Raw genomic sequence first — 27368 nt, forward strand, 5'->3', positions numbered from 1 at the left:
TATGGATTTTCAATAAATTTATTTTTAAATCAAAGTGAATTCCATTTAATTGAAATGTTTGTGTTTAAAATTAATAATAATTTTATTTAAATATGCGTGTGTGTTCTTTTTAGTCTACCATTTTCTTTGAGTGTATTGAGGGGCATTACCCTGCTGTGAGTAAAGTAGTTTCCACTAGATATAATATAAAAACCATAGGCGGCACTTTATTCATTTGAATTATTGGGGATTGATATAGAACTTCCCAATAAGTGGGCAGAGCAAAATGTATTAACAACTGGTTGCCTCATTGGAATTACGAGGAATTTGCCCTAGCAACATTCAACTATTTGCGATACATCGTTCCACTAATGTCAGATAAGATACATACATATATTTTTGGTTTCGTCATATTTACGCGAACTTCACGTGCGTTGCGCGAGACGAGACCCGACCCGCGAATGGAGTGGGGAGGCGCTAAAAGTTATAAATAATTATCTACTAATTGATTCGTCATTTCGAGTGAAAACGTCTGGTGTGTGCGCGAGCGATGCCTGAACTTTGGTTAGTAGATACGAAATGCTACGCGTAGATACGAATGGACGAGCGCGGCTCGCTTTTATGGCTGCAATAAGAGTGCCACTCCCCCCAATATCCATTTCGATGGACGCTCGCGGGTCTTGAGGTTGAATGTCCAGACATAAGTGTTGCCACGCGACCTGGAAGTGAAACCAAATCCGAGATATGCATAATATAGCAGTTCCGTAGGGAAAAAGGTCACTCACCTGGTCTTGTATAGGGGGCACTCGTAGACACGCTGCAGCTCTTGTTTCTCCTGGACAATGGACTTGATGTAGATGACAGGCATGGCGCAGAGCATCTCCTTGGGATGCAGGGCCACGATAGAGTTGAGCTGACAATCCCAGCTGGCCCCATCCATATACAGGTCATGGACAAAGGCACCCTCCATAGGTGGAAGGCTGATAAAAGATTACAGATAGAGATTGGAGTTAAAGAAAAGTTGGGAAGGTCCTACGTGACATCATCCTTTTGCTTCTTGGTGACATCGCAGCTGATCAGCATGCGGTCCAGTGGCAGATCGTGCTTCCTGGCACTCTCCTGCATAATGGCCGTGAGGAAGCTCTGTGGATTGAACAATCCACCCAGCCAGATGGCGCACGGAAGCTTAAAGTCGTTCAGCCAGCCGGCAAGCTCCTTGATGCGATGCAGTAGATCCGCGAACCAGCCCTGGAGGCCCAGCATGCTGGGATAGGCCAGCAGGGCCCAAGCCCCAGGCACATGGTCATAGAAAATGGCGTGATCCAGCCGCTCCATTTCCTGAGTGATGGTCAGCTCTCCCTTGAGGCCCAGCATCAGTTCGCGGAGAGATCGCTTGATCTCGCGAATGAGGGCATTCATGCGCTCACATTCCTGAAGCGCCACGACCACAAAGGGGGTCTTGCGCTCCACCCGATTGAGCAGCGCCTGGAGATTGAACTCGTCCTGCAGCTTGTCCAGAAAGTCATCGATCATGATCTTCACGAGCTCCTCCCTGGGTGCACCACAGTGGGAGCTCAGCTCCGATTCTCTGGGCTGCAGCTCGAAGATGGTGCGCAGCAGCTGCTCAGAGGCGGTGGTGAGGAACCCAATCTCCGCATTTGGGTGAAGTCCGTACAGCAGGGGGGACTCATCCGGTAGCATTTCATTGATGTAGGAGTGATAGCCGTCGAAATCTAGATTGGGCGGAGCTGGGAATCCCGGGCACAGCTCAAAGTCGCCATCGATCAGATCCTGTTGCAGAAGCTCCTCCAAGTACGTTTGGCACAGGCGCCTGTCCCAGTCGTCGGTGATGTGGCCCCCGTACATGATCTCGCCGAAAAGGTAGCGCAGATCCTCCCACGGTATACGATTGCTGCCCTCCAGATAGTTATGCAGCACATTCGACGAGATCATGAGGTCCCCGATGTTGAACGGATAGATCTTGTTCCAGCCCTGAGGCCCGAACTTTCGCCTTTCCCCGGCCACCGCATGGAAGTAGCAGAGGGCGAAGAGAATGGACTTGAACTCGGCCTCTTGGGTGCAGGTCTCCAGCGCCTCCTGAGAGAAGTTATCCCAGGCCTTGTGGAGATTGGCGGCCATCCCAGCTGGCGGCTCATTGACCACCTTCAGCGACGATTCTAAGATGCCCTGCGGTATGATGTGGTACTGTGGATCCGGGGCCGGTTCAGCGCTGATGAAGAGACGGAAATTGGACTCCCCCTGGGTCTCGGACTGCAGGACAATGCGCTCGATGAGTTTTTCCAGCATCGGCAGCCAGTTGACCACCAGATGAATGTTCTGCAGAATGACCCACTGCTGACCCGAGGCCAGAGCCTGGTGTATGGCCTGTTCAGCCAGCAGCTCCTGGCCCTGACCCAGCGAAATGTTAACCAGCGTCTCGGCTTCTGCGTGGAAGCCCTGCTTCTGGCCAAACCGCTCCACATCCCGGATGGGATCGACACCGGGTGAGAGTATAAAGAAGGCTGGTGTCGCCGCATTCAGGTCCTTGAAGATGGCATTGAACGGCGGCGTCTGCACCTCCGCATACGATCGTCCCATGGTCTGCTCAACGAACTGGCACATGGCATAGGTCATGCGATCGGGCCGCAGGGCTCGGACAATGCACAGTTTCTGGAGCGGCGTCCGGTGCTTCCACTCGCCCGGGAACTGTTCCCGCTCGGGGGTATCGCTGCCCATGAACTTGCGCCAGCGCTTCGTGTAGTTCTCCATGTCCTTGTCGATGCCGTAGAAGTGCTCGATGAGGGTCAGCGACTTGATGCCACCCCAGGCACTGCGCCCGACAAAGTCCAGCGGCGACAGTGTGCTCGGATCGTGGGGGTATCGCAGCAGGAAGTCCGTCTCATCCTTCGAGACCTGATCGGCGGCAATCAGGATGCGCAGCGTCATGTGCGAGGTGAAGGTCAGCTTGTCCGCCTCGAAGAGACCCCTCAGCGTGTAGCGGTAGGTCTGGAGGGTGATCGAGTCGACCAGGTGCAGCACTCGCTTCTCGTAGTTCTTGCAGTCGGGCGCCAGGGCGATGGCCTGCCGGAAGACGTTCATGAAGGACTTCAGCGAGAACTTGTAGATGGGATTGATGCGGTTGAGGTCGGTGAGGACAAAGTACAGGATTGCCGCCCGCTTGGCCGCCGAACGATAGATGTTCCGCGTGTCGTCGATCTGCAGGGTCGTGAGACGAGCCTCCCGCACCTTGGCCTCGATTTCATCCACCGTGCGCTTGGTGTTCTCCAGATTCAGTACCAAGGCATGGTCGTCGAGTACATTCTCGCCGGCAGAGGCTAGTCTGGCCAGGAGCTCATCCTCGAGGGCTTTTAGGGAGATTTTGAACTTGTTCTGTTGGACGGTTACCTCCGTTTTCATTTGCTCCAAGTCCGGCCGCTCAATCTTGACCACTTCCGCGAGCAGCTGCTCCTCGAGGCCATCCGGCGTCACCGTAAAGTTAATCAGGGTCGTCTGGGCCTGCATTTCCGGCTTGTAGTGCGGATTGGCCATCTTCGTGTGGAGTATGAGCCGGAAATTTGCTTTAAACTCGATTTCCTTGTCGCCAATCCGCAGATATCGACCCTTTTTGATCAGCGCCCGGCTCAGCAAGGGCTCCAGCACAGTGTCCATTGACTCTTCGATTTGTTCAATGAGCACAGTATCGCCCTGCGAGATGCACTTCTCCAGGGCCTCCAGAAAGCCACGCTGCCGCAGGCGCAGCACAACCAAAGATGCTCCAAAGCGGTTCTTGATCCACTTGATGCCTTGTCTGCAAAAAGGGAGATTTTTAGCGATTTTCTTAATCCTTCTTATTCCACTTACAGCTGTGGATCAATCATTAGCGGCCATCGCGTCGTGTACTGCAAGATGGTGGCGTTCTCCGTGGACATTCGATCCATGGGCAGACCCTCATTGTTCCAGGTTGCTATCTGGGCATCGTCCGAGAACAGGGCCAAAGTGTCGACGCCCTCGGTGTGGGGTATCTGCGGCTGTACGGTCGGGGCACTGACAGGTTAATCCCGGTGCTTGTCGAGGCGAAAGTGCCCGGCTACTTACATCGATTTTGCGAAAGTTCGGCAGCCACATCTTGTGCTGCAGCTCCTCGCGGTAACGGCGCGTGAAGCAGCCCACGTACGACAGGAACGAGGAAATTAGTAGTATATCTCCAGGCAGGGTTCCAATCTTGGCTTGTAAACTGGCAAGACAATGAATGGGGGGGGGAAAACGGGAAGCGGGAAGCGGAAAAGGGAAAGTCAAGTACAAAAAGAGGCAACGATGCTTTGTGGGCTGGAGGGCTGGAGGGAACGGGTCGGATTCCGTTTGATGCTAACAAATCGTATAAATTACGGGGGAGCAGGAAGCCAAAGTTTACAGGCGTCTCAGCATCCGCTGCAGCCTTTGGCACTCGGCTTCGTCTTGGGATGCATTTAAATTGAAATGAGGGGAAATTGAAAAAATAATGATGTTGGAGAGGTTGGATGTTGCAAGCTTGTTGCTGCTTGTGCCTGCCTCTGTTGCTGACAATGTCGATGATGGAAGCGGAAGCCCCTACTTTGCTCCCCCTCATCCCGCCAGAAGTGGTTGCATAAATTATCAGAAATTGCTGCATGCCAACTATTATTGAAATATTTCAGCTTATTTTATTAGAGACAAGCGAAGGATGAGCAGGATCTGAACAGAATTTAAGTCACAGACAAGAGCAAGGAGGTATTATTATCGTATTATCGTTGCTGCGGCTTAAGTACATATTTTCAATTAGTGTTCTACTGAAAGCAAAGCCCAACATACCAGCAAGCATTTAAACTGCAACTTGACAATGATTTATGCTCATTTATATGCGCAAAAGTGTCCTGTAAATAATGCTTTGTAATTGAATAATCTAATAATTGCACAGGCATTCCCATAGAATCCACAGTGTGGTAGATTTTTTGGGGGGTTGCCAAACAAAATATGGTATGCAAATATTCGAATATCTTTCAATTGACTGTAAGCTTCGGTTATCGGAATTGATGACGCTCGCTCCGATCCCCTCTGACTGCGCTCCTGAAAAACACTGAAAAGCCTTGGATGCAATATTTGTTTTTTCAAAGATATTCTGTGGAATTTTTGGTTAAAATACCTGTCGGGTGACATAAGAGAATTTTCATTTAAAACACAGGTACGAATACGAGTACGAGAGTATTTTCCGAAGGCAGGCAAAACAATGCCATCAGAACCTGCAGCAGCAGCAGCAGCAGCAGTAGCAGTATCAAAAATAACAACAATAAGTTGGCTAACAAATATTGCACATCCTACACATCCGACACACATATCTCCTGTGCTGGCTCTGCTGGCTGTGCGTATGTGTAATGTCATTGTCAAATATGCAGAAATTTATATGCAAGTCAGAGTCAGAGAGCAGCTTACCCACACACACACTCACACACACACTACATGGGTACAGGCAGGGTACACTGCAGTTGGAGGTCAAATTATATTTTCATAAATATTTGAACAATTCTCTCGCATGTAAAGTCTTCTACTGAATGCTGCTACTGCGGACGGCGGCTATTGCTCCTTTGCCAGTGCAGCACTCAATGGGGCATTAGTTTGTATATTTAAGGCACACACACACACACACACACACACACACACACCCACATACCTTTTGGTTTACATGCCACAAATTCATAGACCAGCAGCCAGGCGTGGAAGTTGTGAAAATTTTTCATTTTTCATAATTCAATACGTATTTTATATGCATTTACAGCATACCATACCCCATACCCCATACCCCATAACCATTTCCATTCCAATTCCGCTCCCCTGCCGATTTAACTGCTGACGATGCCCGATTGTGTGGTCTTCTGGTCGTACCGGAACAGGCCCCGGCCCCGGCACCGGCCCGACCCCTGACCACACACACGTTTGTGTTTGTGTGAATTTTGCAGTTATTTAGGTGCGAAAAATTCAACACCTCAGCCCGTTGCCAGACCCCAACCCACCATCATCATCATCCATGCCCTTTGCGGATTTCTTTTGGCTTGCACGCGCACTCAATTGAATTTCAATGAATGCATCAGAAAGCCAGTCGAGCCACACGGGGAAAAAACCCATTCAAAATTATCCAGATATTCAGGAGGTAATAAATAGTGTTTCATAAATATTAATTTCCTTCGAAATAGCTATAGATATTTCACACAGTAATCAGCTTATAAGCAAACTGTTATTATCTGAATATTTCATAAGAATAATAATATTAAAAATTTATAATATGAATTTATATCAGACCAAGGTGAAAGGTTGAAAGGAATTGTTTGAAGGTGGTTTGGGTTGGGTTCTCTAAAATAATAGAGATGCCAATTTATTTATTGAAAACTTTGAGTACGAATTTTCATTGTTCATTCATTGCCATATCATAATTTCTTTCCGTGCACTTGGCCAGTCAGGCACTCAATGGGCAGCCAAAGGCGTCGGAGTGCGTGTTGTGTGCACGGCCAGCTATTGCTATTGACATCTGAATTTGATTACGATTTTTGTGAGTGCTTATTGCATGTGCTCTGCCCTGGCTCAGATTTACGTTTACGTAATTGCGGGGTAGGGGGGTGCACAACAACTACTATTGCTTTTATGCTTTTGCATCAATGGATTTTGATGAGGTTTAAAAATAGGAAAAAATCCCCCTTAAGTTGGGCAAAACATAACCGATTTTCCCGATCATTTGGCTATTAGAAATCACTTTTTAGTACATTTTTCATGATGAGTTTGTGGAATTTCCTCAGGGAAATGCAAACTTTATTGACGTGTTCTCAAATCGCGAAGGGCTTAGCCCTGAAGTTGTGTCGCTGTTTGGCTTGAGCTCCCTCCGTTCCCCCGTGCTTTCACGCTTGTCAACTACAATTTGATGGAATTTGGGGTATCACGCCACGTCAGAGACTGTTGCGTGCAACAGATGGGATAAGTCGCGACTCGGGTTGACAATGTCTGTGCCTCCTGCCTGCTGCATGCTGCAGCGTAAATCCATTTCATTTCGCAGCACACAATTCGGAGTGTAATGGCGGATAGTTCATTGCCTCCAATGGAGTGGTGCCTGCAATCGACCGAATGAACCGAATGAACCGGGGTCGGGGACCCTTGTAGTGCCCCAAATGAGCGCAAGTAAATAACATTTACGGCCTTTTGTTGCTGCGGTGGACCGCAAGTAAGCGAAACTCCCGTTGCCGCAGAAGCCGAAGGAGGCGGTGCAGGAGGCACACCGCGGTTCAGGCCACTGCCTTCAACAGATGGTGCTGGAAGGTGGGTAGGGGACGTGGAAAGCAAAGCAATTACTGCGATTGCGGCCGCACACAGAATGTAAATTAAATTTAATAATTGATTACGCATAAATGCAACACACTCGCGGTGCCCACGGATACGGATACGGACCGACGCACTCGACACTCACCTCTGGACGGACTCGCGCCAGCGGACATTCTCGTTGGCCAGTCCGTTGACCAGACGATGGGCCAGGTCAATTGTGAATGAGGTCTTGTCCGCCTCGCGCTGGCACTTTTGCTTCTCGGCCACCGCGTGCTCGAACTCGGCCTGAATTTCCGCGAGCTTGGCCTCCAGGTTGTTAATCTTCGATTTGAGATACTGCAGGCGCTCGCGAGCCTCCAGCAGCTCCTGGTGTGAGTCCTGCAGGGCCTGCTGCTTGGGGCCGACTATCAGGAAGACCTGGTGATAGCGATACAGATTGATGACCCAGGCACACAGACCAGCAGCAGCCACTGACTTTTGCACGACTTTGTCGGGATTGAACTCGGGATCCTGCAGTGAAGTAATCCCTTTGTGGTAATCGATGGAGTGTTAACAGGACTCGCGCTTACCTTGAGATACTCCTGCAGTGTTTCAATGATATTCTGGTGTATGTTGTCCTTGTTGTAGTTGAGCAGATCGTTGAGGAACTGATCCACCCGCACCATCATCAGCTTGGCCGCCTTCCAGCTGCGATCGCGGGGTATTTTGCCATTGGTGGCCAGCAGCACCATCACAGCGGCACACACGTTGATCACACCCTTGGGCGGGGAGCCGAAGGACTTCAGTTCGGTGAGATTGTTCTTATTGAGGGTATTGAGTGCTGCCTGGGCGGCCACCAAGGCCGGCTCCGCCTGCCGAAGATCCTCCTCGCACATCTTGGTCTTGATGGAGACATCCTCTTCGATGATGCGGACCCGCTTCTCCTCCTCCGAGGCTATGTAACGCTCCCGCTTCACCTTCTCGCTCTCGGCACTGACGATGACAATCAGCTTGTCGGCGGCCGCATTCTTACCCGCCAGCTGAACTTCTTGGATGGCCAATTGATGCTGTGTGCGTGGGGGTAGAATTAGGAGTAAAAACTCAAACCCAAACTCAGGAACAGATTCGGAATCGAAATCAGAACCAGAGTAAGCTGAAAAGTTTTCCCCGGCTGTTTGAAAAATAATTAAAGACCCGGCACGATGGCTCAATATTTACTTAAAGGCAACTTTTGCGCACAAATTGCGGGCGCATCCAGACAAATACAATCTCGAAACAGTATATACTATATATCCGTGTATATGTGACTACCGACAGGGCTGATAGGGCGCCCCCCACCCAGCATGCGCACGGGGAAAACTTATTTAATTGAAACGAAAATTCAATTTAATTCAATTAGTTTAAATAACATTTGGCCGCGTTGCGCTCTATTCTCGCTCTGGCACCTCTTTTCCGACCACGCCACGCCATTGCTTTTCCATTGCGTATACGCAACGTAACCGGAAACGACGCTGAAAACTCTCAAAAGAACGACAGAGAGCTCTGTGTCCAGCCTTCCGCTTCTCCGGTTACACCCATTGATGTTGCCGTGGAAAATGGACAGCAGATTTGCTGTAACAACAACAATTCAATTAAGCGCACTAATTGAATGGCCGACAACGCCTTGGCACCGGATCGGGTGGCTCCATTGTGCGGGCCAGGAAAAGCCGCCAGAAAAACTGATGCTGATGCATAACAAAATGATCGATTCAAAGAGTACCCAGTAAACATGAATAGAACTGGCCGAAATTCTCACCGGTTTAACTACTATAAATATTCCCGAATTGAAGTTTCCTTTCTATCTGTTTCAGCATACCCATTCAGGATATTATTCGAGGCATAAACTCATCCGTATCGTCTGTGAGTCGGATTCGTCGCATGGCACATTCATGGTATATTGTGTACATATGTGCAACCGTGTGGCATCCATCCATTTCGTGTGCCCCTTTCCATCATTTACTCACCTTCAGGGTGTCCACCTGACGGGCACACTCCGCCAGTTTCGCCATGCCGCTCTGGAGGCGTGCAATGCGCTCGGCAAACTCCCCGTTTTTGTCCACCAACAGTTTGCGGTAGAGGAAAATGTATTCCAGAAAAGTTTTTGGGGTCGTGTAGTTGTAGCGTTTTTCATTCTGTAGATAAATTTTCGATATCTGATTCACGGTACCATGGACGTAAGCCATAAAGCAACCGATGGGCGGCACCAGCGCGGGCTGTGTGTATAAATGGACGAGCCGGAGGTCAGCAAAACAGGGGACTTTAAGTGTCCGTTGTGACAGGTTTCAGTTGTAAATTGTGCACGACAGACACAAAATAAGGGCCGGGGCCGGGGCCGGGCCGGGGCCCAGACTGAATACGAACCTCCAAAATGCTGCTGATTTCGCTGAGAAACTTCTGGGATACGGACTCCAAAGCGCTCTTGGGCCACTCATGGAACCAGTCGATGGCCGTGCGACTGATGATGGCCGGAAATTTTCTGGCCCGCACACGCAGCGTCTGCCCCACGGGGGAGAAGCAGAGCACCACTTTGAGCAGCCGTCGAACCTTCTCAACAAAATATCGCCAACAGTTGTCCTTGGTGTCCAGGGTGCCGCTCTGCTTCACTTCATTCCGTATGCCATTGATGATGGTCTCCAGATGGTCATCGTTGAAGAGCTCTGGTATCTCACCGGAGGCCAGCAAATCGTTGATGAGCATCAGTATGGATTCGTCGGGTATTTGTGCATCGGAGATGAGGAACACCGAGGCCAGATTCTTGAGGCCCACCTTCATATAGAGACTGGCGATCTCCTCCCTCATATCGAGCAGTCCAAAGCCGCGCTTGATTTGAATCTGGGAGACACTCAGCGACGAGATGAAGGCAGCCAGGCGAGCGAGGGTCTGCTTTCCAGATCCGCCCACTCCAATGAGCAGGGCATTGCCCCGTGGACTTTCGAGAATGCGATTAATCCTGAAAAGAATTCACCTGAGCCATTGGGAAGTAGGGAGGCGGGTGCTCCACTTACCGGCACACGTGTATCATGGCATCTTCGAAGAGGACTAGATTCATGTAGCCCACCACCTCGTTGTAGCTGGCCTGGGCCTCCAGCAGCAGTTGATAGAGTGAGTCCCAGCTCTTGAGCGGCATGTACTTTTGGTCCACCAGCGACTGCGCAAAATGGCTGTAGATCAGGGGCTCTGCAAACACAAACTCCTCGTCAAAGTCCTCAAAGTCCTTCTTGAATATGTCCCGAATCGAAGACTTGAATGACTTGATATCATACGGATCGACCAAACGATCGTGATAAACCCGAAAAGCCTCGTGCACATAGAGCCGGATCAGTTCTGAGGGCCTGCTGCAGACGGTGCCGCCATACACGTTTGCTGTGGCCCCACCGCCCGCCGAGGCCGGCGCACCCACACTGTTCATCAGACCCTGGTAGATGCCCGTGAGGTCGCGCAAATTGAAAAGGTAATGGAACTTGACGGCCGTCGGCAGGAAGGCGTACTCCACGCGTCGATGGAGGGCAATGCCCACACGCACCAGGAGACTGCCAATCATGCGTATTTCTTTGCTGAAGCCCTGCGTCGGACTCTCGAGGTGACCGTTGAGAATGCTCCCGTAGATGTATTGCAGCATGTCCTCTGGCGGTTGCGACACTGAGAACACACAGAAATGGCGCTGCAGGCGTGGGTCAATGGTGAAGGAGCCAGCCGTCGGATTCATGCAGGCCGCAAACTGGCAGTGTCGAATGTCCTTCAACTGCAGCCTCTGGCGATCGTACCTGTAGTGGATGGAAATGGATGAAATTCGAACATTCAGAGCAGCGGTGGAGGAAATATCACACACTCTTACCATTGCCTGTAGTCCATGAACTGTCGCATAATTGTGTGCGGTTGCACCGTGCCGTATTCATCTACCTCCGGCATGTTCAGGTCATTGACAAAGTAGACAAGCCGTCGCTTGGGTCCACTGGGGGCATAACAGCGGCCAGACTTCTTTTCTAGCGGACGGTCGAGCATTTTCTGGAATATCTCCGATGTGGTGTAGAAGTTGAAGTGCGTCGCCTGCACTGTGGTCAGCAGCGGTGTCGAGGAGGATGTCGTCCGGCGTACATTCCCTCCAGTTGAGGCTCCTCCACCGCCAGCGCCTAATGGGGGATTGGACAGATGCTGATGCTGATTCTGTTGCTGCTGCTGATGACTGTCTGTGACAGCAGTCACTGCGATTTCAAGAAGCTCCTGGTCACTGGCATATTTGCTGAAGAGCTCACGGAAGATGGCGCCCTTGCCGCAGCCGGAGCTGCCAACCAGCATGCAGGCCAGATTGCGGTCGATGAGCAGCTTGAGGAAGTAGGCCAGGCGTGTGGTCTCTGCAGTTGAAATGAGCACGTTCTGTGTGCCCGGAGGCTTACTGTGCATGATTAGTTCTCCTATTTGCAAATGGGTCAAGCACGCACCTGCAATGGCATCTCGGCATCGATTTGACCATCCAGCTGCTGCTGGTCATGGGCGGCCAGTTCGGACCATGCCTGGAACTTTAGCGTTTGCACATTCAATTGATAGTCGAACACAGTGCCCTGATTGGGCAGCTTCACATCCTTAAATTCCCCCGTCCACCACTTGTGGAACTCCCGATGCCAGTCGATGATTATGTCCTGCAGCAGGGCCGATCCAAAGCTCCAGACGGTGGCATACACAAATATCGTCTCCAGGGCCATCTCAACGGACTCGTGCGAGATCTCGCCATGGTGCAGACTGTGAGGATTGACGGCAGTAGTGGCCCCATTCCCTGCTCCACCTCTGTCGTCGGTGTCCAGCAGACACTCCAGCAGATGGCAGGTCATTTGAATCATGGCCATGTCCGTGATGGGTGTAATGCGACGGAAGTCACGATGCCGCTGCATGAGGCAGGGAAAGTACTTTTCAAACAGCGTCGTGAGGATACCACGCTCAATCATATCCACTCGCGTCTCCAGCCAGGACGAAACATAGCTGCAGGGAAAGCACACATAAATTTCAAAATTCAAAAGAGGTTCTCATACTCACGGCGACCAGCCCAGATCCTGGGGGTTGATGTACAAAATACCCGCACGCGAGACTGTGGCAGGAGTGGCTGCCTTGAGGTGTCCCACCTCGAACAGCAGGCGCATCTCGCGCTTCAGGGAAATCCTCTCGTTGCTCGCGAGCGTCAGGATCTTGTTGTCGTCCATCAGTGTGTTGAGACTCTCGATCCACATGGGATCAATGTCCCCGTCCAGAACGATCCATTTTGGGTTTCCTGGCGGCATGTTGGCCTGCTCCCTCATAATCGAAGAGAACAGGCCATCCTTCCACTCGCGCGTCGTTGGATTGACAATCCCGAACAGCTCATCGTTCGACAGAGCCTTGGGATTGAGCACATGGCAAACGGGCTTCAGTTTCTGAATGCGATAGGTCTCGCGAAGGGTCTGCCATATCTTGGTCTTGCCCGTGCCCGCATTGCCCACAATGAAAACCGAGTGGCGTACGTCCAGGAGCTCTTGCAGCTGCACCACCTTCATGAGGAATCCCTCCTCCGGCTGGAGCTTGATTTCGTTCACCGCCCGCCGTATGGTTTTCTCAAACTCAAAGACCCGCTTCCGTGGCACGTCCAGGGCGGGAAAGAGGTCGCCAATCAGGCCCATAAATATGGGCACATCCTCCGTCACAATCTTGGGTATGTTGAAGTCACGCAGCGCCCGCATCAGCACCTGATCCTCGGGCCGGCTGTGGTCATCGCGCTTGAGTGTGCCGGCCACCACGAGCACCGACTTGATGGCGCGCAGACCCCAATCGTAGTGATCCTGCTTGGACAGCAGCTCCTTGCACAGCGTGTAGAGGGTGATAAATTTGCGTGCCAGGAGACGGGCATCCTGGAAGCCCTCGGCCATTAACATAATCTCACAAATCAAAGCAAAGTCCGGCACAATCATGGCGCAAGGGCGAAACAATGTTTTCAGGTTCTCCGGCAGCTCCGTGCGGCCGGCATAGCCCGGATTCATGGTGATAAAAATTCCGACCGACGGCTCCAGCGAAATGCGCTCGCCCATAAAGATAAATTGGGTTTTATGCATCTGTAAACAGAACAGAGGCAGTGGCCGCAAAACAACCAAGAACGAGAGGTCCACAGCAGAAGACCAGAAACAGCATCACAGGAGCAGCATCCACAACAGGACGGACAAGGTGGCCCAAGGAAAAGTAATCAATGCGCAGCATGGCAAAGAAGCGGGATAGGATAGGTGGTGGGTAAAATCAATTTGCAAACGCTCCTCGTCGCCACCTCGTGGCCCAGTACCTTTATCGCCTCCTGTATGGTCTTCACCTGAACGGCCACCACGGACAGCACCTCCACGCAGATGCGATTGAACTCGTCAAAGCAGCCCCAGGCACCGGTCTGGGCCAGCCCTTTGTAAATGTTGCCACAAGATTTGTAGTCCATTTGCTCCGAGCAGTTGAAGACATAAACCATTACGCCCAGCGCGCGTCCCAGGTCCTTGGTCGTTTCCGTTTTCCCGGTGCCGGCAGGTCCAGCGGTTGCACCCGCCAGTCGCAGTCGCAAGGACTATCGTCCCGCAATTTTGGTAGATGCGGCAGAGCGGGGAGAAAGGTGGCATATGTAAATTGCAAGGAGAATTTATTTTCCACTAACGAGTTGTTTAATTTGCAGCGTGCAACGGAAGGTAAGGTGCGTTGTTAATGGATGCTTCCAGGGGCCGGTCGTCCGGTCTGTGGGGTTGTTTTAAATAGCCCCAGGATATTTGGCAATCAATTAAAAGTTATTGCTTAATTGGAAAATACTTGGTTGAGTCTCAAGGCTATATCTGACACACACAATTATGCCCATGAGTGGAATCCACTTGGATTTTTTTGCAGCAACAGGTAAACTTCGTTTCTGTTTTGGTCACGAAGTTCGTAAACATATTTTTGGGACTCTGTGGCAACGCCAAGACGATGTTTATACCAAAGACTATAAAAACCTCTTCATTAATTCGACTTAAGCACGAAAGCTGTTTAAGAATTCGGTCATCCAATGAATCCACCTAAATTTATGAACAAATTGGACTTATGGAACAATTAGATTTATGGACGTATGATATAAGACTTTGCTAACATTGATGCAGAGATGTACATACATAGGTGGCAAAAGAGACGACACGATAAACGCCTAACGTCACGCCGTGCCACCACTTTGCTGCGAAGAGAGAGATAGCATGAGAGACAAAACGCAAAATTAGTTCTCGTAGCTGCCTATAGACACGTCCCCCGGCTATCAACCGAAGAACTGAGGCTCTATTTGTGACAAAAAGATGTTTTCCAGCACACAAAGCCAGTCAGCCAGCAATATTGGATCTGATAATGTCTGCCGCAGTGCTAGTCCCAGATCAACTGGAAAGCCAAGCTGACGCATATATATCTCTCGCTCTCACTGCATGCTCTTCCCATCAGGCTCTCTGTGTTTTTGCGAATAGTCAATTAGCAAGGTCTAGTGTCATACGACCATAAATGTTGTTTCTCTTTGGTCGCAAAGATCTTTTTTGAACTCTGTGGCAACGCCAAGATAATGCAAAATAAATCTGAGATCTGGCCACACTTTGAGTAAACAGAAAGACGCGTGGAAATTGTGAAATTATTGAAAATGATCGCGAAAATACATATTAACATGGAAGTGCAGGATCAGTTGTGTGTTGTGTTCGAGTATATTATAAATATGTACATACTATATGTTTAACAAGTGAATGAACCTATGTTTTCTATTAATATCAATGTAAACACAACTTGAGAAAATTGATTGGTAAGTCCTAAATCGAACATGAGAAAATGGCCCTATTTAAGTACAATATACGATATACTCTTATATGTACATAATATGTATTATATTTTTAACACGTGTGTTATAAATTATGGATGGGATGGGAGTTAAAAAGATAAAATCTGATTGTGCGTACTGCGTGAAATATGCAATTGTTTGATAAAAAATGGCGGTAATTACACGCGCAAATACGTGCAAATTTATTGAATTTCCGGCAGTTTCTTTCACTCCCCACACTCGCTTACTCTTTGGTTGATTGTTTCTTGAATGGTCTTTCAATTATTCAAAGCCGACTATGGACTTTTCATGTGTAGCGGATTTCCGCTGCTAAACCCATTAACGCCCCCTCTCCGCAAGAAGATTCGTATTTACTTCAAATAGATTTCTTAAGTGCAGAGTGAAGGTAAATACGCGACTCACCTGCGTCAGGGTGATGTAGCAGCGATCTGTGAGCGGTGTGATGACCAGTCGCGATGTGTTACCGAGGTATTCGTAGGCGTATCGGAACTCTGCATCGCAAATGTTGGCAAAGCAATCCTCGTCGCCGCCGCCCGCACTGATGGCGGTGCCTGCCCCGCCGCTGGAGCTGCCCGCCTGGTCGTCGTCCCAGCGATGGCGCAGCTGGCTCTGCCACTGGAAGGCCAGGGAGTTGTCGACCTTGGAGGATATGATCTTGCCCACAACATCCCGCGAGTGCACATCAATGGTGCAGATGGTCATGATCTTCTGGCGATCGCCCGGCGACAGCTCTCCCAGGAGCAAATTGATCAGCGCATTTAATTGGGCCATCTGTCGTTTGTGGAGCTCCTTCATGACGCCCTCGTAGCCCTCCTCCATGCAGCTGAACGATCGATTCACATCCGCCGTCCAGCTGATCTGGCTGCAGCAGAGGGCCACTTGGGCTGGCCAATCGTAGAGCCAGAGCTCGCGCGGCTTCTCCCCAAAGGCGCGCAGAGCTCTGCGGAAGAGCTCATGGAGGGTGCTCCGCATTTGCTGGATGATGGCGCGCAGCCAGAGCTCCACACGGCCACTGCAGACGATGAAAGCTGGCTGATCCTGCTCCGCCACAAAGGGCACGTACTCATCGTTCTCCTTCGAATGCATGCCCACGGCATGGGTGGTGTTGGTCTCGTATTGCAGCCTCAGAATCGAGTCGAATAGCTTGATGAGGTGGCGATCGATGACCTGCGGATTGTTGCCGTTGGAGAGTATGTCCAGCAGGTCGGCGGCCGAGATGAAGTAGAAGCGGGGGAAGGCCAGCCGCTTGGTCTCCAGATAATCGTTCAACGCCTTCTCGCAGATGGCCAGACGCTGCTGCAGTTGCAGCAACTGGGGCAAGACATCCTCGTGCCGCAGCACCACCTGCATAACGACCCGGACTCCGCTAACGCGTGCCAGCAGCGCCGTGAAGTCGGCATCAATGCGCTCAAAGTTGGCCGCATCTGCCGGCAGTTGGGCTCGGATGTCCGCCGAGCCGATGAAGATGCACTCGAGATAAATCCACTTGCGCTGCACCTCCAGCCAATTGACAATCAGGGTGTCGATGCCACTGAGGACACGCTGCCAGTGGCCGAGTTTGTCGAGCAGGTACTCGATGTGCTTCGATGTGGAAATATTCTGCAGCTGCATCTGGTTGTCGTCCAGCGTCTCGATGAGCTCCTCCGACACCTTGAGCAGCTGTATGCTGGGACGTGTCTGGTGTGGCTCCAGCTCGAATTCCAGATGCGCCCACGTGGCCTTGATTTCGTCGAGCACCTTGGTCACGGTCAGCTCCTTGATGGCGCGATCCACGGTGTTCTTGATGTCCTCCTCGTGATGCTGCAGCTGCAGCTTCAGCAGCTGGGCGAGGCTCGTCGACTTGTTGCATTTGTACGAGAGCTGTGCGGGTGAGTGCATAAACGGGCGAATATTTTAATTATTTCATCAGTAATTTGAATACATTGGCAGGGCTTGCAAAGCACTACAATTAGAGTACTCATATCTCTGTCTGGCATTAACAAGCCTATAATTGCTGTATATAATTGTTGGAGATGCATTTCGAAACCAAACATAATATATGCGTTATAATTACGCATTTTGACTGCTCTCCGACCGACTTAATTAACAAGAACACAACAACAGAGGCAGCAGCAGCATCCCAGACTGCAGTCCTGTGTCGGCCCGAGGCTAAGGATCGAATCTACCACTCCCTTGCTAAGCCTGTTGTAAGTTCTGCTCAGAGTTCGGTCCAATGGCTGTTTGGTAATTAAATAATGCATCTAATCCGTAGAAATGCCTGCAGCTTGGCATATGCTCTGATAACTGAATGTTCATTCGGGCGACTGTTAAGGTTAAGGATTAGTATTTTGATTTGGATATACACTTACAAGCTCCTCCATTCGGTGCTGTCCACTTAGCTGCTCACAAGTCGGGGAGAAGACCGGGAAGACAGAAGAGATTTGATTGGAGTTTAGCTAGTGATTCATTTCAATTATTCGTCTTGATTTGAATTGACTGAGCTGCCTCTAAGCCGATGATGCATACATATGTACATATGTATATCCTTGAGTAAACTCTTTCCCCCGTGCAACCGAATTCGTTTGCGTTGCTTTATCCCACTTTTGGCTTACAAATCGAGTGGCACCGATGATGTCTATGTCGGCTCCACAACATGGTTAACGCTGCGTCATTCGATGTGACAAGTTGCTCGCCTGCAGCTGCTCCTGCTCCAGCTCCAGCTCCAGCGCCTCCTGTCATCCTCCTGCCGTTTGGCGTTTGCCAACACATCACCTGCTAATGTGTTTGCCCAATGTGCGCCATTGTGCAGCCGCTGCTGCTGCTGCTGGCCGCGCACCGACACACACAGATACATCAGCCGGCAGTCAGGCAGTCGGGGCAGATTGCAAGCTCCATTCCTCCATTGTTGGGTCGCTCAATCATTTGGAAAGACACACACACACACACACACCCACGCATATATCGTACACCGCATAGATTCCCATACCTCGCCCCACCATTGATGTCGGACCATTATGCTTACCTTTGTCAGTTGCATTAGCTCCAGCCAATGGCGTTCCGTAATTGCTGGATTCTGCAGTTCGGTAATGGCCCGCAGGGAGGCCACCAGCTCCCGGAGGACACCCACAATGTAGACATAGGGCGCCCAGTCGCGTATACATTTGTCGAGGGTGCGCAAATCGCGCGTGAATTTCTTGCACTCGTGCTCCATATCGTCCGTGTCGATGAGCAGCCAAGGTGTCGCATGCCAATCAACAATGCACGACTCGATGACACGAACAAAGTCCCACAATTGCTGAGAGGGGGAATCAAAACACAGGATATTTAGGAGCATGTACTCGTATGTATGACTCAATCACCGCGATGAAGCCGCGTGTTTAATTTCCTATCTTCCAGATGGATACGATACCTTTACTCGCCTGAGTTCCACTTCGCACAGCTGCAGGGTGGTCGTATCGGGTGCTGCTATGTCGAGGAGTCGCGCCCAACGCGTGTAGAGACGCTGCTGTCTGCCGAAGCGATGGAGACGCACGTAGACCTCGTCGCAGGCATCGTACACCTGCGGACAGGGCACTCGAAAGAACTGCAAGGAATTCAGAATCAGATATTGTTAAACGCAGGACCGACAGACAGCCCACCGGCATGCGTTGGAACTGCCTGGCATAGTGCTGCAAGTGGCACGTGTGCAGGCCAATGAGCGAGGCGACTCTTTGCTGCTGGTGGAAGCGTGTGTCCTGCAGCGCCTCCTGCTTGACGCTGCTGCACTGCTTCAGCTGTTGCCACTGCAGCGGCAGTTGTTCGATGCTGCGCAGCAGCTGCGATTCGTACTCCACATTGTAGGTCTTGAGCAGGGACATGATGTCCTTCAGCGGCTTGAAAACAGTATCCGCGTACGGCTCGCGCTGACGTATCTCCGCCATGATGGCCAGAACACGAAGCAGCGCCTTAAAGTCCTGGCGTGCAATATGCAGCTGCAACGTCTCATGGCCGCGCGCAATAAAGGCATTCAGCTCCTGCAAATGGAGGAAGTTTTAGCTCTATTCAAGGCCCCTTTTAGGTGCGACTTACCTTGAGGGTGCCCTGGACGTAGCGGAGGAGCCACTGCTTGCAGAGATGCGACCACTTGCAGGCCAGATTCAGCAGACCGTACTTGAGGGGCTTCAGATCCAGGGCCAGCCAGCCATTGATGCACTCCCGATTCTCCATCTGGTCAATCGCCTCGTGCACCTCGCTGTACTGCTCGATCTGTGGGGGCAAGAACGGTGGGTGCTCCAGGGCGTTGACAACTTCATTTGACTGGCCCCCAATCCTAATTTATTTGCTAATTTTCCACATATGTGTGCGCACAATGCGGCACAACACTAAGCCCCGGATGCTGTATAGTATACGCTATTTTGTATATATTGTTGGTAGTGGCGTGGGTTTATAAAGCGCACCAGCTGCCCCAGAGGCAGCTCAATGGCTAGTCATAAATAAAACGCCGGTCAGTGATTTTTCGTGCTCTATTCTTGGACTAGGGTATCGCTGAATATATGACCTACTGCGACACGCAACTGAATTCCACGAACGAAGGCGGGCGTGTGTTCTACGAGGGTATTTTTGTCTACAGAAATATCTTTAATATCTTTACTGAAATTTTGCTAGGTTTTTCATGACCTTTACTCAACATACAAATTAAAACGAAACAAATAGGAAGCCCTGTTCGGTAAATACTTACTAAAGTGGACCTGTGCTAGTGATGGTACTCGTCACTGGTGTGAAAAAATCTACCAAAATCACAAGAATTCTTGAATTTTCCCATAAGAAATCCGCTTAATTTCCGAATGATTCACTGAATTAAAGCCTGAAGCCTGTCGGAAACATTCGTATATCCTCCATAAGATATCCCCCTTCCACTCCAGCTAATATCCCTCCTAAGGATTACTTCCATTTAGAGACGTTAAGGGTAAACGTGTTTGGCATTAATTTTTGAAAGGGAAATTAAATGAATTGTTCAGAGCATTAGGCCATTCGGACTTCGTTCTTGCGCTACTGGCGGTTTTTCTTGCCGGGGCAACTACTCTCTCATTTTATTAGGGCAACACCCAATTTCACACGCCTTGCCTTCCATGTCCATGTCCAAGTCCACGTCCATGTCCACGTCCATGTCCATGCACTTTGACCATGATTTGTTGTTCTTCTGCCTGTTCTGTTGTGCTGCCCCCCCCCTTCATGATGTGGCATGAATGCAAGAGTGTGTGTGGTGCGCCTTTTGTGTTATTTATTGGATGCTTTTCGGGGCGTTTGATAATTGTTTAAAGAAAATATTACACATACGTCGGCGATTTGCCTGCTGTTGCTGCTGGAGGATCCGGGCATAAGTCAGCGACGGACGCCATGTGGCGGCCCAAGCATCTCTTTTTGGTGCTTATTCCAGCACAGATTTTGGCTCTGGCCCGGCCGCACACAACACATTTGACCCTAAATGGTCAGCATTTATCAAGCGTTATTGGTCTCAGGGGCTACACAACGTAAATTGTGTGGTTGCCAATCGAGCGACCCACTCGGTCGCTGGCGTCCGTCTATTCGTCTGTCTTTCTGGCCCTCTTCTTCGACTCTAGCTCTTACCAATATATGTTTTTCCTTCCGCTGCGGAGCGGGATCTTGTGTGTCTCTTGGCATTTTGTCCCTCGGATATTTTGGCATTATTGGGGATTTGGCTTACCTCTTTTTTGAATGTCTCCATGATGGCATAGCCGCCGCCGCTGACATGCTGTGTCTGCTCTTTGGCCGCCACCATGCACGCGGCCAACACATCGCCGCTCTGCTGGGTCCAGAGGAATGCATAGGCGTTGAATTTGGCAGCATAAGTCAATGCGGCTCGAACCGTATCATCCAGAGCATCGCGTATGGCTTTTTCCAGCATCTCCAAGTCATCCAAGCCTGCCTCTGCGGGGGACACTGAGAGGGAACGTTGACGTTGAAAATGTGAAAAGCATGCAAGGGGTAGGGGAGGTGTGTAATACCACGGCATTCCATTTTTTGGCTATAAGCCTTGGCCGCCTGCAGCAGGTTGAACTGCACGGTCTGGTGCTTGTCCTTCTCCTCGACCTGCTCTATTGCCTGGGTCTTCGGATCATCATCATCATCATCCTCATCGTTATCATCTTCGTCATCCTCTGACAGGGCATTGTCAGGCACAATTCTTGGCATGCAGTCGCATGTCTGTTTTATATCGAGCAACAGCTGCTCGACAATTTGTTGAAAATTATTTTCCACACTTGCATTAAAGGCTGGCGAAAAGCGTATTTCCGTTTCCGTCAGTTCCAATTTCACCTCGAAGAGTGGAGCATCGTTGACTGTCGTTGTCGTTGACGTTGACGTTGTTGTTGTTGCTATTGCTGTTGCTGTAGCGGTTGTTGCGGTTGCTGTCGCTTGTGGCACTGTGATTTGCTGTAGAACTAACCTTGCCACACTCGCTGTGCAAGTCGCAGTCGGAGTCGGAGTCGGAGTCGGAGTCGCTGAAGTGGCCCCTGGCTCCGCCACAGACAACGGAGGAGTCCTCGCTGTTGCTGTTGCTGTCATTTCTTTGTACAAATACTCTAAACTGAATTACACGGCGTATGAGTAATGCGAAAATTAAATTTAGTCTTCAGTTTGTTCATGGCACCTCTGCCACCCTCTGCTTGACTGGCGTCTGCATGCAATCACGAAAAGTGCCGTTAAGTGAAACATGCAATTGACGCATGAATGCTTTTTGTTGCTGCTGTTGCTGTTGCATGTAGCATGTTGCATGTTGGTGTGGTTGCTGCTGCTGCTTTCTCTGCAAAGGTGTCTTTTCGCATTTGCGGTTTTTTTTTTGGGTTTTTGGGTGGAGTGCAATTTTGTGCTCATTTACTTGATTAGTTTTGATGAGACATGAAAGGAGCTGCTGCTGGCAGCGTGTCGAAAATTAATAAATTTGTTGCCTGCTTAGCTATTGGCTGGTGCAAGTGGAAGGGCTTCAAAATGGATGGATGGCAGTGATTTCGGGGGTGTATGTATTGTTATTTGTAAAACCTGGATCTCATGGCCTGTCGCACTTCGCGGACAATCAACTGATCAACGCTGGCCAAATATTTGTTGTACTGCCGTCGCTGCGCGTCGGGGAATTCCCTAACAAACTGGGGACACAGAGAAACAGAGAGACAAACATCCTGCATCTAGTATACGACTCTTAAAGTGATCCCACTCACCTCCTGGACACTCAGATCTCTTGAGTACAGCTGAAACTCTTGCGATTCGTAGTTGAAAAACAAACAAAAGTTGGCTATCAAGAGGCGATTGAGCAACATTTTGGTCTCATCGCATTGCAGCAGCCGCAGACGCACACGCTCCTGCTGGTGGCGTAAATCCAGCAGATTTCTGCCATAGAGACTTCGCTGATGCAGCGGCTCTCGACTCCAGCGCCGCATGCTGGCCAGGATGGCATCCAGATTGTCATGCGATTGCTGGAGACGGGCGAACAGGTCACGACTCTGCTCAAAAATGCTGGCTATAAGCGGCTCATCTGAGGGGACAGAATGGCTGGCTGGAATGTTAAGGTTCCTCCCACAGAATAGTACTCACCGTAGCAGCGCCAAGTCAACTGGTCGCAGGCCACTGCCACCTGCTCATCGATAGCCGCCAGCTCGTTGCGTATCAGCTGCAGCTCGGCGGCGGCACACTCTCCCGTCCGGATCCCATTGTAGAACTCCCCAATCTTTATGAGGCGGATGCGTCGCTCCCAATAGGCATCCCGCTGGGCGTACAGCGACAGCAGCTCCTTCGGCAGCTGAAAGAGATCGCCGGACAGGCAACCAGTGGCCTGCAGGGCCGACAAATACTTTGTCTCCTTCAAGAGGGTAAACAGAGCCACAGAGAAATTCAGATGCAGCTGTCGGTCATCTGGCGATTGGGCGATGACTGCTTCATCCAGTCCCTTCAGAATGAGCTTGTCGATGCCCCCCTGCCAAGTGGTCCAGATCTTCATTTGCAGATTGCTGAGCTTGGTGGTCAGAATGTTGCGACGGGAGAGCAGAGAGTCCCACTTGGGCGGCATCCTCTGCAGCTCTGATTTCTCCAACAGCCTGGACAAAGGGGATATTAGGTGGATATCTTATTCAGTGGCCCGGAATACCTACAATTTCTCTATGAGCTGATTCAGCTCCTTGGCCCCCAGCTCATTGCAGCAGTTGATGTGCTGCTCCAGCCACATCATGGCCCCCGCAATGGGGGGGAAATTAAAGGGCATTGGCAGGGCAGCCAGGCCACGAATCTCGTAGCCGAGCAGCACCTCGGCCACACTCCCCTCCAGCTGCTGCAGCTCCGAGTCGTAGATGGCCAGAATGTGGGGCAGAATCCGCACCAGTTCCGGCTGCACGGCACTGCGCCGCAGCAGGCAGCCGAACATCAGCGACAGCTTTAGCAGGTGCATCCAACTGTGGCACTGCTCGAAGGCCTGCAGCAGGACGGTGGCCAGCTTCTGCTCCAGCAGTTGCATGCGTTCAAAGAAGAGCGCCTGTTCGCGCTTGAAGCACTTCCATTTGCTAGCTGCCGGGGCCGTCAGATCGATGTCCACGTTGCTCCATTGCTCGAAGAGCACTTTGAACTCGTTGAATATCTTTATGGCGATGGCCATGGCGATGGCGATGGCGCAGAGAGGGATATTGTTAAATGATTCTGCCACTTGGCGGTGCTCGGTAATTGAAGAGTGTTGTCTTACCTCTCGGATGCGCTCGGTGAGCATTTTGCCACGCAATCCGCCAATTTCGAGTTTCTCCAGTTGCTGAAACTGAACCGCTGCCTCGAACACCTGCCGCAACTCCGACAACTGGGCCAAGAAGCCATCGAGTGTTTGGCCAAACACATCCTCGTTGCAGAAGCGCCACAACTGCTGCAAATCGTCGGGCGGTGGCGAGTGGGTGGTGGCACCGGCTCCAGGGAGGGCTGGCAACAGAACCTGGCTGCTGGCATACCTCTCCTTGTACTGCAGCATCCGTTGCCTGGGAAATGGGGAAAAGCTAAGGGAAACTTCAGACAGATACCGGAGGGGTCTCACTTGAAAAACTCCAAAACATTGCTGGTGCGATTGATACGCAACAGGCCCTCGTCGGCATCGCCCTGGAAGAGCAGTGGGAACTCCAGGTCCTCGGCGGCCCGATGCACCAGCATGTTGCATATGCAACGCAGCAGCACACTCATCCTTTGGGTGCTCCGATAGTACCGTGCATTGCTCCACACCAGGTGCACCACATGAACGAGCGGGGCAATCAGCTCGTGGCCATTGCTGAACTGCACCGAGTTGAAGGCGGCTGTCTGCCGGAGAAGGGGCTGCAGCCACAGCGAGACATCCTGGGCCTCCACCCAGGCGGCGACCAGCTGCCGAAATGCCTTGGCATACGGCTGATGGTAGACGGACTCGATGCGCTCCAGGATCTGGCCGAGAGTCTTGTGTGTGGCCTCGCGTAGCTGCTCGTAGATGTTCTGCAAATTGAGTTTGCGGTTCGTCCAGAAGCCAATCTCCTGGGCAGGCATCGACACCACCGTGATGTGCTTGGCCTGCGATTGGGCGGCCATGCCGATGGCCTGGCACTCGGAACGCTCCATGACAATGTCATGCATTTGGGTGGTCCAATTGATGAACATCTCCTCCAGCAGATTCCGAAACTTTGGCTCCAGGGCGGGCAGCAAGTCCCTGCAAAGGCAATGGGGTTGGGAATGGGACATTGCTTTTATTTGGAATCCCATTAAATGCCCAACTTTCTGGCCAAATGGGGGAAACTTTTTTAATGAGAAAAAAACATTATATTGACCCAATTGAAAACAAATTTGCACTTGGATTGCAGCAACCCCTTGGTTTGCTTTTAGTTAGCAAAAGCTGGTTCTATCATTCTCTTTACGAGTATATGCAATTTTTAATATAAATTTGATCGCAATCAATTTGATTTTATTGTTTATTTTCTGTTCAGTTTCTGTGCTGTGCTGTGTTCTCTGGCTCTTGGGCCTGGCTGCTGGTTATTGAGTTTTTAGTAATTCAAGTATTTGCTTGGGCCTAATTGATTGGCCTTTCAAGTGAATGGAAAACTCCCTCTTGATATATATATCGCTGCCAACGAGCCACTTCACATCGCGCTAGAGATGGCACAAAGCTTGAGAGAACATTCACTAAAATGCAAGTTAAAATTCCTGGAAATTCCATTATCGTCCAGTGCCCTGATTGGCCATGGTACGAGGTTTTTCTTAAATAATTGTAATTTAATTAAAAGCCTTTTTGCAACTGAGGGAAAACCATTAGGATTTCGTTGGTAATCAAAGTACGAGTATTGTGTACTGCCACCACGTCTTCATCTCTGTGTGTGGCCAAAGGGGTAAATACTCTTGAAAACTCTTGGAAAATTGCTAACCAAATAAATTTGCAGCAATTCATGCGAAAAGTTAGTCCAATGAAATTCAATTTAATAAGCCCTCTCTCTCTCTCTCTCTCTCTTTGTCTCTCCTCTATAAACAATAAAACATCGCTGTAGGGGCGACATTTCCAAGACATGGACTCCGAATCGTAGTCGAAGATGGAGATGGCGATGGCGATGGCGATGAAGATGGGACAAAGACAATGGCCATTGAATGGGCTCTGAACTTACCCTTGGTTCACGTGGGCAAACACTTCCTCGACGATTGTTGGCGAAACTAATAACGATAAAATTGTGCGATTGTTGGTTTTCCCCTTAATCTGTGGGGGATAACAATAAAGTATATATGTATTGGTATTTGTTGGTATGTATTTGTGTGTATCGCCCTATAGACACATGAAAAGTTTTGCCAATTAAGCGAAATACTTTCAAGACAATGGCCGGGCATGGATTGTAGTGGAGTGGAGTCGAGTCTAGTCCCCCCTCGAAGACTCCTTGCCCCACTGCACTCAATTAGATTAATTTGATGAGATAACACATCTGTGGCAGCTGGGCAACGATACCCTCTTGCCTCCCCCACTTTGAACACTTTCTACACTTTCTGCACGCACCTCGGTGAGTGTGTTCCGGACTTCCTTTATGCGCGCCTGCAGATCCTTCCACACAATCAGTGGCCACTCGGTCCGGGCCCTCTCCAGAAGCGGCTGCACCACCTCATCGAACAGCAGCGACATTGTCTCGATTTTGCTGTGCACCGGAAAGTCCCCGTAGAGCACGCTGGATGGGAAATTAGCCGCTGTTAGCGGTGCACCCGTACTGCTGTGGCGTATAAAGTAGGCACACTTGCCACGTGGCACACCGTCCAGCGTGGTGAAGCTCGAGGAGGCTGGCGGTAGGGGTATTAGGAGAGCGCCGGGTGTGGCGGCCACCACCGCAGACACAGCTGCCGTTGCCGTGGCCATGGCATCGTCTTCCAGCGGCCCCAAAGCGGAGGAGGAGGATGTGGCGGCGGCGACGGCGGCGCCCCGCGAACTCTGATGGAGAGTATACTGATGGTACAAGTCACTAAGGCAGCTCCTGGGCACCAGATCACCGCCCGGACTGAGCGTCATGACCAGGACGCGTGTGGGTCCATGCAGCCAGTCCAGAACAGTGCGCTGCGGTTACAGATGGCAGGTTTGTGGGGCAGATGGATGGATGCACACAAAGGAAGTTTCAGAGTAAAATGTACGCTCACCCGCAGCTCATCGCTGGCCATCATTTTGGTCCATTTATCCGGTTTGAGGCGCATTGTGGTCGTTGTGTAGGCGGCCACACGCTCCAATCGGGCATCGCTATAGTCCCGCTGGCCATGCGGCAGCCCGTCGCCGCCCATTAAGCCGGTGGGCAGGCCACCTTCCTCATCGCTGCTGACCAGACCGGCCGCATCGGACATTGGTCGGTTGGTCTGTTGGTCGTAGGGGAAATTCCGACTGCGGATGCAGAAAATCAAACAGCTCGCCGCGGCGTATGGCGTCTAAATGACTGGGGTGCCCATGAGCCGCTCCGTGTGACCTCTAATGCCGGGTGGAATGGAATCCGGTAGCGAGTGGGCCGGGCCAGGTGGCGGCCATTGGGCGGCCGCCGCAACCAGCCGCTGCCAGCCATGCCATCCACGCCCCACATATCGATCAAACTTCAAATTCGAATTAACAGAAACACTTTAAAGTGTGTGCCGCCGCGTTTTCAAATGCAAATGCAAATGCAAAATGCCGCTTGCAGAAGGGAAAAGTTTCTGTTCGCTCCCGTGCGAGCCCCGCTCGACTTTAATTGCACACGAAGTGAGCGAAATGTAATTTCCG

General features: G+C 50.8%; 1 protein-coding gene across 1 annotated transcript; it reads right to left on the minus strand.

Annotated features, from left to right (window-relative positions):
• Nucleotides 1-201: 201 nt before the first annotated feature.
• Nucleotides 202-26962, minus strand: LOC6587187 (dynein beta chain, ciliary). The gene is made up of 30 exons (XM_026984240.1): nt 26765-26962; nt 26139-26684; nt 25759-25847; nt 24180-24815; nt 23844-24123; nt 23263-23741; nt 22709-23208; nt 22336-22649; nt 22160-22263; nt 21130-21707; nt 20826-21043; nt 19190-19366; nt 18760-19134; nt 18531-18704; nt 18144-18416; nt 15545-17002; nt 13610-13876; nt 12343-13388; nt 11754-12288; nt 11150-11688; nt 10320-11078; nt 9676-10264; nt 9279-9527; nt 7866-8342; nt 7442-7806; nt 4075-4213; nt 3841-4007; nt 1016-3787; nt 765-959; nt 202-698 (listed from the first exon to the last, which is right to left on the minus strand). Exons 1-30 carry the CDS (start codon nt 26960-26962, stop codon nt 599-601), a joined length of 14598 nt encoding a protein of 4865 aa, XP_026840041.1. The 3' UTR covers nt 202-598.
• Nucleotides 26963-27368: the final 406 nt, after the last annotated feature.

Source organism: Drosophila persimilis, unplaced genomic scaffold (assembly GCF_003286085.1).
Source record: "Drosophila persimilis strain 14011-0111.01,24,50 unplaced genomic scaffold, DperRS2 tig00000000-arrow-pilon, whole genome shotgun sequence".
NCBI lineage: Eukaryota > Metazoa > Arthropoda > Insecta > Diptera > Drosophilidae > Drosophila > Drosophila persimilis.